This window comes from Cydia strobilella, chromosome 19, assembly GCF_947568885.1.
Source record: "Cydia strobilella chromosome 19, ilCydStro3.1, whole genome shotgun sequence".
NCBI lineage: Eukaryota > Metazoa > Arthropoda > Insecta > Lepidoptera > Tortricidae > Cydia > Cydia strobilella.
In genome coordinates this window covers 13165109-13180680 of record NC_086059.1, presented here as the reverse complement: position 1 = coordinate 13180680, position 15572 = coordinate 13165109, and the positions used below count along the sequence as shown (strand labels likewise).

The following is a 15572-nucleotide window of genomic DNA, read 5'->3' as shown; positions in this document are numbered from 1 at the left end:
GTTCTGCGGGCAGCGGTCAGGTCAAACTCGCATTATGTATACAACATTGACAGCAACCTTTGAAGTTGTAGTTTGACCTGACCGCTGCCCGCAGAACGCATCCAGTGTGGCAAATCCTTTAAAAGCTGTCAGGAAGATAAAAACGGTTAAAACACCGAAATAACTACCCAGGTCGCGTAGCCGACGTGCCAATCGTTAACGCTCCGTAGCGTATCGTAGTCATCTCTCTCTATCACGCTTCCACACTAGTGCGACAGTGATAGTTGCGTTTCGTTCGTTAGGGAGCGTAAACGATTGCACGTTGGCTACGCATCCAGCTACTTCAAACAATCACATTCGTAGATACTGTAATTCAAGTAGTACTGTACTGTAAGTCCATGCTTTGCTTTACGTCTTCCGAATAAAGTTAACGAATTAGTTAACTGTATCAGGCCCCAGTCACTCGCTCAAGGCCACGCGCTATATGCCTACCGCTCGGCGTATCGTCGACAATACAACCATCAGACGGCCGCCGAAGGCCCGCCTGAGCGCTCGCACCGCACGTTTCCAGCGCTTACGCTTCGAAATGCCGAAACTACGTAATTATTGTGCAGTAGTCAAAAAACAAAGGAAAATTTGTCGTTTTTTTCATTGCCGAGAGACGAAGAAAGGTGAAAATACTAATTTTAAATCTATCTTTATGAATTTTGTCACCATTTATTTCTTTGAACATAAGTACGTAAATCGTAAATTAAGGAGTTTTTTTAATTCAGGTATTATAAGAGTTATATTGTCTTCGGTTACCGCGATAGTTACTCACGGGTCACCCGTTGACCACGAACGCTGTAAAGGGTTCGAAACGTCGGGATGTATTATAAATTCAATATACGCGATATAATCCGTTTTCATAGTTTTATTTCATTAAAAGAGTTGTTTTTAAATATTTGATTGACTAATAAAAAATGTGGTTGACATCAGTTTTATTACAATAATCATCATAGGTACAACCCTAGCGCATTCTTACGATGACGCGTTGGCACGTGACTCGCACGGCGGGCAACACAGTGTCGACTCTTTGCGCGTGTCTTTTCTCATCCTGAGAAGCAGGTATTATTATTAAGATTTTGTAGGCTATTATAGCGTAGGTATTTTCGCTTTTGTATGGGAATGATGTATCTGTTACGTGGTAACTATTTATTAATCTGTGACTGTATTGAACTTTATAGTCCAATGTATCATCATTGGACAATGGACAGTCGCCATGGGGAAATGGGAAATGGAGAGGGGAAGGGGGGAGGGATGTAAAGGGTTCGAAACGTCGGGATGTATTATACGCGATTTAATCAGTTTTCATAGTTTTATTTCATGCACTTTGAAGTCTTGATAATAGAGGCTTTGTTCAGATATTTGTGAACACCTTAGCCGCTCCGATATATCTGATGGCGACTGGACAATAAGGACACATGTGGCCAAAGTTGATGAGAGCTTAAGACCTGTATCAGTTTGGAATCGACGGTTTCATACAAAACGGAGCGTCGATTAATTGTTCAGAGATGAACCATTTTTTAACTCAATTGTTTACGCTTTCATAATAAAACTTCTCAATTGTATATTTTGATATGCGATCTCATTGTACACAGTTTTGACAATAAATTAATTTTATCTATCTTGTTATCTTTCTATAACAAGGGGTTGACGTAAAATTCACTAAGAGATATTTTGTCACTCATTTTTTTTTATACTACGTCGGTGGCAAACAAGCATACGGCCCGCCTGATGTTAAGCAGTCTCCATAGCCTATGTACGCCTGCAACTCCAGAGGAGTTACATGCGCGTTGCCGACCCTAACACTCCTCACCCTTGAGCTCTGGCAACCTTACTCACCGGCAGGAACACAATTAGGCTCATGCCACAAATGCATGCGGTCATTGTGTATTCTATAATATATGTAATCTACAAAAAACTACTTAATAACCCGCCACAAGATTTCCACAAGGATTTTACTATTTTATTTTTCAAAAAGAAATTTAAAAAAAAACGTTGCACGTATTTGACAACTAGACTAGCCCCTATAGACCGCGGGCCAGGAATAGATTTCCATGACCATTTCCCGGGCGAAAACTCGTATAGTGGTTAACGGCTATGTATGATGAACCCTCGTGAACGTCAGCTGCGGCTCCGTTGGTGGGTTGAGTTTTCGCCCGTAAGGCGATGACTGACGAAATTTGCGCCTGGCTCGCGGTCCACTAGTCTATCCCTGACTTAAAACTTAAATGCGCAAATCGTGGTTAGTTATCAAACTTATCTTCGCTTCTAGGTAGTGTTTTCTACAGTGCGGTTACCCCGAAATTCAAAATTTTAAGAAAGTCCAAGTCCTAAAAGCAACACCCTTATTGCCATGGCATGGGTGGACCTTTGCAATAAGCTTTACGAATTATGTGGAACAGGATGGACGATCCATCTCTATCACTCTTGTGTTATACTAGTGACAGGGACACAAAGAGACAATTCTCGAATTTAGATGTTCGTGGTAACTGCCCGGGTCTGTAAGAAGACTAAGAAATACTAAAAGAAAGGATTTACTCTAAGATTAGCTATTTTAGAAGGTCGCATTCGAAAATTTTAACACATACTTTATTAATTTATTTCATACTTACATATCCGGGGATCAAATCCGGACAAGTCTTTGCAAAATTATAGAAACCCAGGTTATTATTATTGTTGGCAATGTAAATGTTGATGTGACACTCAATGTCTTGTCAATAAGATCAAATTATAACTTTATTTATCATTCATACATAGCAGTAGTGATTTATTGACAACCGAAAATAAGTAAGCTTCTGCATGAATAAGGTACTTTTAATTCCATAATTTTCTTTATATGGGGCATTTTCTATGAAAAGGAACCTTATTGTCGATGGCGCTTACGCCGCACAGCGTCGCGCGGCATTGTATTTATATCGGAGCATCGTTTATAATGGCGTAAGCGCCATCGACAATAAGGTCCCCCTTTGTATAGAAAATACCACATATAAGGAAACTCGAAATTTTGACAAAGATTGATACTGGTATGTACAAGAAATAGTGGAAATCTTATGGTGGTTGTCAATGTCATAAACATCTGCACACTGCAAAGGTCACACATTCGTTGAATTAGGTAGGTACTAATTTGTTTTTTTCATGTAACCCCTTATAACACAAATTATTCCATATATTTGAAATTATTTTATTAATGAAATTTAACCTTTAGCGGTCTACCATTCATGAAAAATTGCCAGTCAAATTTAAATCAAAGGTGTTAGAATATAGAGATGAATTTGTTTTGTTTTAAAATCGAACGAAGCAAAACAAAAGCAACTGTCGAATTTCATTATGCTTCAAATTTCATTGGAGGTGATTTGTATAGTATTAGGACTTTGAACCCCAAAGAGGATAAAATTTAGAAATAACAACAAAAACTGACCTGGGCAAAATTTACACCCCTTTGGATATTATCACTGACTTCTTACATGAATTTTGCTATACGCCATAGGACGTTCATTTTATAGAAAAATCTAAAAAACCACGAAGTCCCGCACGCGGGGCCTATATACCAATTAGAATGAGGGTAAATGTGCAAATGTATGACGTTGACAGTACTAATTATGCCTATACTCACTCTGCGCGAGCAGCGAGGCGGCGCTGTACGCGGCCGACGAGCCCGCCGCGAAGGGCGACGGCGCGGCAGCTATCCGCAACCAATCATCAATTTAGGCCCTGGTCTCCGGTAAACTTAGGACCAGTTGCACCGACCACACTTGATAGACTGATCAACATCACTTCAATGAAAATTCCCATCCAATAAAATTTTGGGAACTTTTAAAGGACGCAGACGGTTTGGTGCAACCGACCCTTAGGTACTAGTTTGCCGACGGAAAGTCTACAAAACTGCAATATTTCTCCATGTGAAAAATATTAGGATAGTTCTTGAATTTTTGTATGACGTTCTTGAGTTTTCAGAAAGTTTCAAGTAATTTTTCAACTTTTTGGAAACTCTCCGCACATCTATAAGTTTAACGCTGTGTGCTGCATATGGCATAAAGGTGCTTTATCAATCAATATACACCATGTAGACTTATGCTACCTTTCCACTTAAGCGGAAAGAGAGGAATCAACCAATAGCATGCTCTTATCCGCTCCGCTGGATTATAAAAAATGCTATTGGTTGGTTCCTCTCATCTCCGCCTCATTGGAAAGGCAGCCATAGGAGGCTTTATTTACTGTTTTCTAAGTAACTGCTGTCAAAATCAAAACTATGTAAGAAAACAACGATGTAAATAATATAAAACAACAACTATTTTATCACAGGGATATTTTGTTTCTCCCCTTGGTAGTTGCATTTATTAAATAAAGTTCCTAGACTTTTACCTTAACCTCAAAATGTACAATCAATTTATTCACAACTCCATAAACACGCCATAAACCTACAAGATAATTATATCGAGGTCACGACGAAAAAAAAAAAATACTTTGTGAATTCCAGCTCATAAAATCGGCTAGAAATGCACAGTAAAAACAACCATGCTTCTAAATAGTTAAGGTAGATTTTTCTTTAATTAGGACGTATTTCTCCTGCACCACCGAAAATGCTATGGAAATCCCACTGAAAGAGATAATATGACGTCATAATTAATTACGTCTTTGTTTTATTTAATTCATATATAATGCTATTTCTTCACACTTGAGCCACACACATAGAATATCTATGGTTCATGAGTATTTTAGATAGAATTGTCTATTGCCAAGGAAATCTGTTTTTCTCCAGACGCAAGCATTAATTTATATGTGCCCCTAAAATATTATAAAAGTTCAGACAGCTTTTCTGAAGTCGCTGAGAGGCCTGATTTATGGGTATAAAGTCGTATTGTCAATTTCTTCCACGCGTAAACAAGTAAAAAATATTGAGGCCTTAATTTTGACAGGTAAATTAATTGGCGCTGAATGGCGCCATACATTTTTCTGTAAGTGGATTGTCAAAATTGAACACACTACGCGACATGGTGTTCTTTACTTCTTTTATTTATTTAAGTTAACTTTTAACCATTAAACTGCATGTAATGAGGAAACAACTTACCACCACCGCGAGGCAAGCCGCCCAGGTTGATAGGTTTGGACAAGGCACTGGCAGATATCTTGATAGGCTTCACCTGGTTGGCCATTTGACCGAACGCTAGTCCTGATGCGGCTGTGGACAAAAACATGGCATAAGCCCATCTGTGTAGTGATAATTCGTAAATTTTTGCCTGGGTAATACTTTTTGCGAAAAAAATGTTTTGGATATCGTAACTAGTAATATAAACCGTTAAATTTTGGAACGGGGTCCCTTTGTTTGACATAATTATTGAAAGTCATAATGTAATGATCGTCATATTATCATTAGTCATAATTCTGAAACCGTTAACTTTTCAGGATTTTCCTAAGGTTATCCTATAGGTAGGTTAGGTTTGTTTTATGGCAATCCTGAAAAGTTACGCGTTTCTGAGAAAAACCAAATTATGACTAAAGAAAATGTGGACAAACAATACATTACGACTTAAAACTTTATGGGAAACAATAGAGACCCTTTTAGAACAAATGAAATATACTTATAATAAGTATTTTCACAGTGGCAATATAATATCCTACATAAGTATATAAAATCCCCTAAACTCCAACAAGTCTAAATTTTGTTTGCCAAAAAACGACCATAAAGTATTAACATTTTGGTTAGAAAATCAGTGTCATAATTTTGACTCTTTCAGTTTAGAGTGTTACTGTTAGTATAACTCACCAGCTAACGGATTTGTAGTAGCTCTGACTGTGACCGGCATCGGTGCCGCTGTGACTTTGGGTTTGTTCCCCAGCTGAGCTGCGGCTGCCAGTGTTTTGCCGCCGCCTGCAGACCAAGATTGGTTTTAGTACTTTTACTGCGTACTGTCGATGCTGACCTGCGGCACAGGGCGGACACGCTATATATCAAAATATTTTTTGATGCATAGCGTGTCCGCCCTGTCACTTGCGTTTCTATGTGTGAACGGCACGTCTGTAGACGCGGCATGCGTCATAGTGTGAGTAAGTTGCTTAAAAACAGTACTGCAGTAGTGCATTCGGCAAAAGGTCGTCAATCTGCTGTCGCGGGGCGAGGTAATTCGAATCGGAGTGGGGCGGTGCGTGGCCGTTCTGTATGATCTATTACTTATTCTGTGGCTGCGGGCAGCAGGACTGAGTTGGACGGACGCGGAGCGCGAGGCACAGGACTGGAGCGGATGGCGACGTGTCACGAAGGCTCTCTGTACCAATGGGGTACCACAGGACAACAGTCGACAACACACACAACACAACTTGGCTCGATTGGACAACATTCGGACATACAAAAGCAAAATGCTCGAGACTGCGCTATGCTTCGGTCAATTAACATGTATTTCGGTATTAATTCTGAATGTCAGGTAATTCCGAAAATAAACTGGTGATTTTCTGATTTTTTCACATTGTAAGTATTTGGAATTATCCAAATACACTTTACACAATAGTTAATAAGAATATAAATGATTTTTATTGCATTACACTATAAAAGACTCTGACACAAATAAAATATTTCAAGAATATGTAATAAGGAGAGAGATTGAGAAGCTGTTTTAGTTTTAACTTTTCCATATTTGTTTGGAAAAAGTTATCATGCTTATGTGGCCCTTTATTATCATAAAATAAAGAGTTGAAGAGTTGGGTTGGCAAGAGTAGTGCCGTCAACCCATCATGCAAAATAGGCGCAATATATGACGTCGAGTTGCGGAAACCAAGCCCGCGAAAACCTATCATAAAATAAAATTCTAACCTGTTCTTGTGGTCAAATGTTTATTTCTCAAGTATTGGTAATGCAAATTATCATAAGTTTAAAGTTATGTAACATTGACACAATATTTAGATGCTGCATCACTAATCTATTTAAAATGTATCCACTCTGTATCTTTGAATTTTGATTTCAATTCCACATGAGGTTTTATAGGGGCCTGGAGGGTCTGCCATCTTGTGGCCTGAATCAGAAACATAAATTGACTGACTTTTCCTGCAGTAATAAAAGTGAAAAATATGACAAGGTTAAATAAAGTCAAAGACCTATTAGAATCTTCATAACCAGCCAGGCTAGCACATGATTGACACGACAGTATCTCGCCGCAAGATAGACTATCTCTTCCTCTCTAATTAAGGGAGCAAATTTGGAGCAAAAATTTAAAATTGATAGATTTAGTCGTTGAAATTATACACTTTTTTTGGGGTGTAGGGGGGGGGTAGGTGCGTGAGTGCAGGTGTGCGACGCTGAACTCACAGTGCTTACCCCCTCAAGTCTATCATACCACGTCCCCGTCGTCCATGGCACTGCCGCCGCGGGCCATGGACGAGTCCACCCCACTTGGGTGGGCCGTACACCCTGGTAATACTGGTGGTCGGTCGGGCGTCGCACATTACATCTGCCCCGGGCCACCAGTAGCTAAGTATGAAGGCGACGTCATAACCCGCGAGGACCTAAAAACCCGAACGGGATATGACACACTCTGGAGATTCCAGTACGGCATGGCTAGTAATTTGATTTAGGTCAAATTGCTAGCTATGCTGTACGGATCTCCCAGTTCCGCTTAGGGTGTAGGTGACCTAAGCGGACTATACTCACCTACCTGCGTAAGTCCTGCGCAGTAGAGCGCCGTAAGCGGGGATGCAGGAGTCCTGGGGGCTGAGGCCTGCAGGGGGTCGGGGTTAGTTACCCCCTGTGGGCCAATACGCCCTTTTTGGTCCGAATTTCCGGCGAAACGGTAGCCCTGCAACTAGCCACTGCAGGGTATTGGACACGCGTCCCGTACGGTCGAGGTGGTACGGTCCGCTGGCAAGGTGTGGGGAGGGGCGTCCTCTGGGAGGATGCCGGGGGCTCGGCCATGCTGACGGGGCAAGGGCGCGTGGAACCACTGGGGGAGATGGGATCGTCTCCCACAGCCACGTGTCTGCAGCTCCCGATGTCGCGCATGAGTCCCACCTCAACACACCTATACCTCTTGGGTATTCCTGGTGTCCAAGTGACATCCCCAAAGGTGCGGGCTCCATGGAGGGTGGGAAGCTCGAGAGGTGAAATCACAGACAATAAAAAATGGATACATCTAGATCCCCAAACACCCCACTACCGGAGGGAAACGGCGCAGCTCCGGCTGTACTGGAAACCTCCACCCTACACCACACACCAAAGGGAGATGGAGCTGTCTCGACAGTTCCCCCCTCCACACAACACAATACACCAGAGGGAGATGGAGCTGTCCTGACAGTTCCCCCTTCCTCAACACGTGCCTGCAGGAAGGCGGAAGCAACCCTGCCTGTAGGGACACCACACAGACACAGACACAACAGACCCCGTGGCGGCGCTGGCTCGACAGTACCGCCACCCAGGGGGCAGACCGCATCGGGACGGAGAGCTGACGGGAAACCGAAGGCACGAAATCCTGTTGCGTTCGTCCCCAGACCAGTAGGCTCAGGACCACAGCGTCCTGCCCTACTGCCAACGCCGGGAACATCCACGGGTGCTGTTCCGGCAGGAGGGAAACCCCCTGTCACGGAGCAGACCCCGGCGTTGGACCCCGTTTCCGCTCAGCTGGAGGCCGGATGGACCATACAAGTGTCCAGAAAGGCGCGGAAGAAGAAACCCGGTAAGCGGGTGGAACTCCCTGTGCCTCCGCCTCCCACTGTTACAGCTACGGCCAAGCCGCACAAGCCTAACAGTAAGCAGCGGCGGAAACTAAGGAAGCTGCGCCAAGCGGCTCTAAACACCGCCTCAGTGCCCCCACAAGGCGCCCCTGGGAAGGGAGAGACGCGGACAACAGCTGGACCACCAGCTACAAACCGTGCCCCCACCAAGGCAAAGGGCGCGCCAGGGACCAGGGCTGAAGGAGGGAGTAACCAGGGTGCCCGGTCGTCTGCCAAGAGGGCTCGTCTGGATGAGACCATCTCTCCCAGAGGCGAGCCTAAGAAGCAGAGGACTGAAGCGCCTGGTGAAATCCTCCGCGCCGACTATGCGGAGGCTGCAAAGGCTGACCTGCTGGTGGCGGTGACCACTGCCACCTCAGGACACCTGACCCCACAGCAGTCGGACGAAGTCCAGAGGCAACTGCTAGCCCTTCTCTCGAAGGAAGCTAAGCAGCCCACCGAACGCCTTCCCGCAGGCCCGATCTTTAGGGGCAAGCCAACACTGGCTAACGGCTCCCTTAGGTTGTGGTGCGAGGACCAGGCCACACTGGCATGGCTCAAGCGCAGCGCGGCTACCATCACCCTCGATAAGGGGGAGAAGGTGGTGGTCAAGCGCCAGAGCGAGGTGCCCAAACGAGTACGCTGCGGCATCCTGTTCCCGGGTGTCTGGGAAGACTTCGGCGAAGTAGGCAGAGCCCTTCGCTACCAGAACCCGTGGGCGGAAATAGACCGCTGGCTGCTCAACCGGCGCGAGGTGCAGAGAACGGAAACGTTCGCTGTCGTCAGTGTTCCGGAAACGGCCGTGAAGCCCCTGATGGACCACGGGCGCCGGCTCGGCTTTATGCTGGGGTCGGTGTACGTGAAGTTCGAGGGGCAGCGCGGCAAGTTCACGGAGCAGCCGCCCGCCAGTAGCACTGTCACCACTGACGACAGAACCACTGCACCACCCGAGCCCATGGTCACTACCGAGGGGACGCAGGCACCTGTGGACGAAGTCCAGGTACCTGAGTCCCAAGCCCCAGCGCAGTCCGCTCCCGTCTCCGAGAAGGATGAAGAAGAACTTCTCCTTGTCTCCTCGGAGGATGAAGGGGAATGCGCGCAGGGGCTAGGTAAGCTGGCCATCGGCAAGGAGGAGGAACCGATGGAGGAGGGTGATCCCAGTAGTGGAGCTCCCTTCGCCGACTGGTAAGTTCCTCCAAGCCAACCTCCACCACAGCGAAACGGCGACGGCACAGATCCGGAAGTGGTTGGAGGTCAACACCACAGCCGTAATTCTGATCCAGGAGCCGTGGGTCAGAAGAGGCTCTGTCTGCGGGCTCCGTAACTTAGGAGGTAAGCTAACAGTCTACTCGGGTCCGGACAACCCCCGGGCCTGCATATACACAACTAATGATATACATGCGCAACCTCTAACGAGCTTCTGTTCCAGAGACCTGTGTGCCATAAGGCTGCACGGGGCGCAAGACTCCAGCCTGCAGGAAATGGTCGTAGCCTCTGTGTACATGCCGGAGGCGGACGACCCACCACCTCACGATATGACAAGGCTGGTCAACTACTGCGAAGAGGCGGGGCTCGAACTCATCGTGGCTACCGACTCAAACGCACACCACCCCCTATGGGGCATGGAGACAGGTAACGAGAGAGGTAAGAAGCTCGTCGAATACCTATTCACCACAAACCTTAACCTCCTTAACACAGGTTCACAACCGACATTCATAAACAGACGGAGCAGAACAATCATTGATCTGACCCTAGCGACCGAAGAAGCATCGAAACTCGTCTCGGACTGGCATGTATCGGAGGAGGTGTCGTGCTCAGACCACAGGTGGATTCGATTTGACATTCAGGTAAAAACACTCACAGCAGTACCAAGGCGGGACCCACGTAGGACGAATCGCGACCTCTACACCCTGCGTTTAAGCGCAGCATTGGAACAGCAGGGGGGTCCCCTCAAATTGGAAGGCACAGCGAGAATTGAAGAACAGGTAGACATCCTCACGAACACTATCCTGGATTGCTACCAACAGGCATGCCCATTATCCACCCCACCGACAGGAAGCGGAAGGAAGAACAACTGGTGGGGACCTGAGCTGGAGAGACTCAGGCGCAAGATGAGGAGGCAACTCAACAGAGCTATGAACACTGGCGCCGACGAGGACTGGGATAACTACAAGTCCACCAAGGCCGCGTACAAAAAACGTCTCAGGTACAGAAGCACAAACTCATGGCGCAAGTTCTGTACTGACATTGAGACCACCATGCAAGCTAACAGGGTAAGGAAGGTCCTCTCCACCAACTCGACTATTACCTTAGGATCCCTGCGTAAGCCAGACAACTCTCTCACCAACTCACCGGAGGAAGCAGAGCGGGTCCTGGTGCAAACACACTTCCCGGACTGCGCTATATCGCACCCAGTGAGTCTGGGGGAAGAGGAGACTACTCCGACAGAGGACGAGTGGCTACAGACACACGAGGTAATCAGCCTACAGCGCACGCAGTGGGCCATAAACAGCTTTGACTCCTTCAAGTCTTCAGGAACGGACGGGATCTTCCCTGCGCTACTCAAATGGGGCGGGAAGCATCTCACCCTGAAGCTGACCATCGTTCTGCGCGCCTGCCTGGCTCACAGATATGTGCCGAAAAGATGGAGAGAGGTCAAAGTGATCTTCATACCGAAACCAGGTAAAGGCGACTACTCGGATCCTAAATCGTTTAGGCCCATCAGCCTGACCTCCTTCATGCTGAAAACCTTGGAGAGGTTGTGCGACAGGTATCTGAGGGAGAGGGTGCTAAGTAATGTGCCCCTACATCCCAACCAACATGCCTACAGCCCTGGCAAATCTACAGAGTCGGCACTTCATGCAGTGGTAAGCAAAATCGAGGTGGCGATCAAAAGCAGGTCCATGTGCTTAGGAACCTTTATTGATATAGAGGGAGCTTTCGACAGGACCAGGTTCAGCAGCATAACAGCAGCACTGGTAAGGCACGGTGCGAATGCAGTTATGACCAAATGGATAAACAACATGTTGAGCCAGAGAGTCATCAAACTCGGGACAGGTGAGACACAACAGGCACTAGTGGCAAAGGGATGCCCCCAAGGCGGAGTCCTATCACCACTTCTATGGAACCTAGTGGTGAACGACCTGATCACTACACTAAACAACAATCACTACTACACGATCGGCTATGCCGACGACATAGTGATACTAACGAGCGGCAATCATTCAGGTACGGTGTGCGAGGTTACCCGCTCTGCACTAGCCATCGTGGAGCGCTGGTGCATTAACAACGAACTCACAGTCAACCCACGCAAGACGGAGCTGGTTATGTTCACCAACAAACGCAATTTGGGAAACTACCGCCTTCCCAAACTGTTCAATACAGAACTCCAACTATCTGCAGAGGTAAGGTATTTAGGGGTAATACTCGACAGCAAACTAAATTGGAGCAATCACTTAAACAGCAAAATTGACAAAGCTACAATCGCATTCTGGCAATGTCGTAGAATGGTTGGTAAAACCTGGGGACTAACTCCCAGGATAATTCTATGGCTCTACCAGGCAATCATACGACCAATAATAAGCTACGGCGCGATAGTATGGTGGCCACGCACCAAACTATCCACAGTGGAAGCTAGACTACAACGACTCCAGAGGCTGGCCTGTATGGCGGCCACGGGCTGCATGAGAACAACACCAACTGCGGCCCTGGAAGCCCTACTGGGCCTGCCGCCGCTGCACCTCTTTATACAACAGGAAGCGCTAGCTGCGGCGGTACGTCTCAAAAAATCTAATCTCTGGAGACCGCCTAGGGTGCCACACACCGAGATCCTCTACGAGGCCATAGGTAAGGAACCGCTAATTGAGGCGGTGACTGACAGGATACCCAGGCAATTCGTCTTCGACAAAAAGTACAAAATACAATTACACGAAGAACCCCATGAAGGACTCAACCCAAGGGAGCTGAGAATCTTCACGGATGGATCAAAGACAAGGTCAGGCACTGGCGCTGGGGCATTCTCAGAGGACCTAAACATACACATCTCGACACCACTTGGTGCACATAACACAGTCTTCCAGGCAGAATGTATGGGCATCATAATGGCAGCACACGCAATCGTCTCAAGGAAAGTACTGGACTACCCCATCCGCATACTCTCCGATAGTCGGTCGGTATTACAAGCCCTGCAAAGTTATACTTTGACCTCAGGGCTAATCTACGAATGCCACAAAGCTCTATCAGAGGTATGTACCACCAATAGCGTAACTCTGCAGTGGATTAAAGGACACAGCAACTCGCGAGGTAACGATGCAGCCGACATATTAGCAAGAGGAGGCTCGGAACTGAAGGTGGCAGGACCGGAGCCAATCCTACCTCTGCCATATGCCTGGCTCCGGAACATGCTGCGACACAACACCAAGGTAAAACACCAACAGTATTGGACTAACCTAGGTACCTGCAGACAGGCGAAGGAAGCCCTCCCGACGATCAACCCAGGTCTGTCACGGAGGCTGCGACTGCTGAAGAGGCCACAACTCCGGCTACTAACTGGAGCCATAACTGGCCACGCCTCACTAAACAAACACTTACTAACCATGCGTGTTACAGATAGCCCCCTTTGCAGGGCATGCATGGAGGCAGAAGAGACAGCCGCCCACGTCATCCTCGAATGTCCAGGGGTGGCAGAATACCGGGCACAATACCTCGGTTCGCCGGGGTCTCTCCCAGAAGTCGTCGGCAACATCAAGGGTCTGCTAGGCTTCTTGGAGGAGTTGGGTTGGCAGGAGTAGTGCCGGCAACCCATCACGCAAAATAGGCGCATCGTAAGACGTCGAGTTGCGGAAACCTAGCCCGCGAACACCTATAACCTATATATACACGTTTTGTTACGTAATATCTAAATAACAAGTATTGGTTTCTATTAGCACGTCTTCTCATCTTGTCTTTAAATAATCAGATCGCGAGCGTGCGTCACCGGTAATATATGAAAAGAAGGGGTAGTTTTTAAAAATTCATCAAAAATGTATGGTGGTAAACTATACAAATAGATGTATAAGAATAGTTTCAGCAAATGTTGTAGATTGTTTAAGTATCAAAATTATGTTGAAATTAAGTCGATTTTCAGAGAAATTGTCACTTGTTTTGAAGTAATTTCTGGAGAAAATTGATTTCGTCTAACTTTCATTTACACTACTTCAAAGTCATAATAATAAAAATGTAGTCTGATAAACGTCAAGTACAGGATATGTGTAATACAAAATTACCATGTCTAAACATTCAAACTTTAAAAAATTTACAAATAAGAGCGACAAAATCAGTGCTTTACGCGCGTTTACCTAAACATCCATCAGAAAATCCAACATTACTAATTTAGTGAGTCTGTTTTCAAAAAATTGATCTGATAAAAGGTAAGATAAGAAGACGTGCTAATAGAAACCAGTACTTGTTATTTCAATTAGGTAACAAAAGGTGTACAATTTCACCGACTAAATCTATCAATTTTACATTTTTGCGACTAAAATCGACACCGGCCTCTTAATACAGTTAGAAAAAGACGGGTAGGCTATCTCTCGCAGTGAGATACTGTTGCACCAATCATGTGCTACTTGGACACAATAGTCCCATTTTACTTCAATCTAATATGAAATGAATCTCACCTGGGACTTCCAAGTTATCTGGGTCTTCGTCATCATCAAAGTCCGAGTCATCAGATGGTGTGGGTGGATTGTCCTCATCATCCCCATATGCTGCCCGTTTAGACTAAAAAGAAAACAAGAGTATTATTTTCCTTTACAAAGCATGCTCTTTGTGCAATAAAACAATAATCCCCTTTAAAAAAGAAAAAAAAAGCAACAATGAAAAAATCTCTGGCCATGGGAATGACAGGTATGACAAAGAAACCAAAACATTCATTTTTCTATTTCTGGCTTCATATAATACTGTAGTTTGATTGCATAACCGATAAGAAATGTTTACACTGCAATTTTATAGGTTTTATGCGTTTTCATCACAATTTTATGTTGTAAATTTGACATCAATCTCTTACATGCTTTTTAGTGACATTGCAAGAAAACATGTTTCTTTAAATTCACATGCACAGTATTGTGGTAGTCTTCTGCACTTAATAAGCCAAAATACCAGGTCTTTATTAATAATTGATGAGCTACTCAGCACCAAACATCGATCCCGCACGCTCTAACCGCATTGTTCGACTATCCTCTGCATAGGCTAAGTGCAGCTAACAAGACCTATTCTAACGCTATACCTAGAACCTTCCAAGAAAATCAATACAGCCACACCCAAGCTTGCATAATTAAGATCCCAAATCTTCTAAGCCATCCCAGGAGATGGTCAAAAATATCCGAGAACAAGAAACATGTGATATGGTCTTCACCTGATGACAGTTTTTTTGGTTAGAATGTTGAAAACAAAGAAAAAAAAGGCAAAAAATAGACTTTTTGCGCTTGTTTAATAAAAAATTGACATTAAACTATCCGTATTTATCATTAAAACTAGCAATTTTTGAATGATAATGACTGTAAACACATTTTTCAAGAGACTCAACTTCGTAAAAAAGTATCAAAACAAAAAACTATCATTACCATTTTTATAGAAGAGCCAGCTTTTTCAGCGCACTGTTAAAATAATTATATGTCGATAAATAACACACAAGCTTCTAATGTTCACTTTTGTATCACATACACGCGAAATTATTGCGAAAAAGTGATTCGTAATTGAATAATGAAAAAATCAGACGTCCCGTCGGCGGTCAATGCTTCCGCCATATTAAATAAAAGAAAAAAAAAAGTAAGCAGAAAAATTATGTTCGGATACTATTATGAAGGCAATGCAGG

At 45.1% G+C, this 15572-nt stretch overlaps 1 protein-coding gene across 1 annotated transcript in view; it reads right to left on the bottom strand.

Annotated features, from left to right (window-relative positions):
- The window catches only part of LOC134749960 (protein strawberry notch), a 66037-nt gene extending 50477 nt beyond the window's left edge, over nt 1–15560 (bottom strand). The window contains exons 1-5 of the mRNA XM_063684998.1: nt 15321–15560; nt 14376–14478; nt 5789–5893; nt 5093–5203; nt 3638–3706 (exon numbers count right to left, since the gene is read on the bottom strand). Of these exons, the coding sequence (XP_063541068.1) occupies nt 3638–3706; nt 5093–5203; nt 5789–5893; nt 14376–14478; nt 15321–15323 (391 nt within the window). The 5' untranslated portion in view covers nt 15324–15560. The remainder of the gene's footprint in view (nt 1–3637; nt 3707–5092; nt 5204–5788; nt 5894–14375; nt 14479–15320) is intronic.
- Nucleotides 15561–15572: the final 12 nt, after the last annotated feature.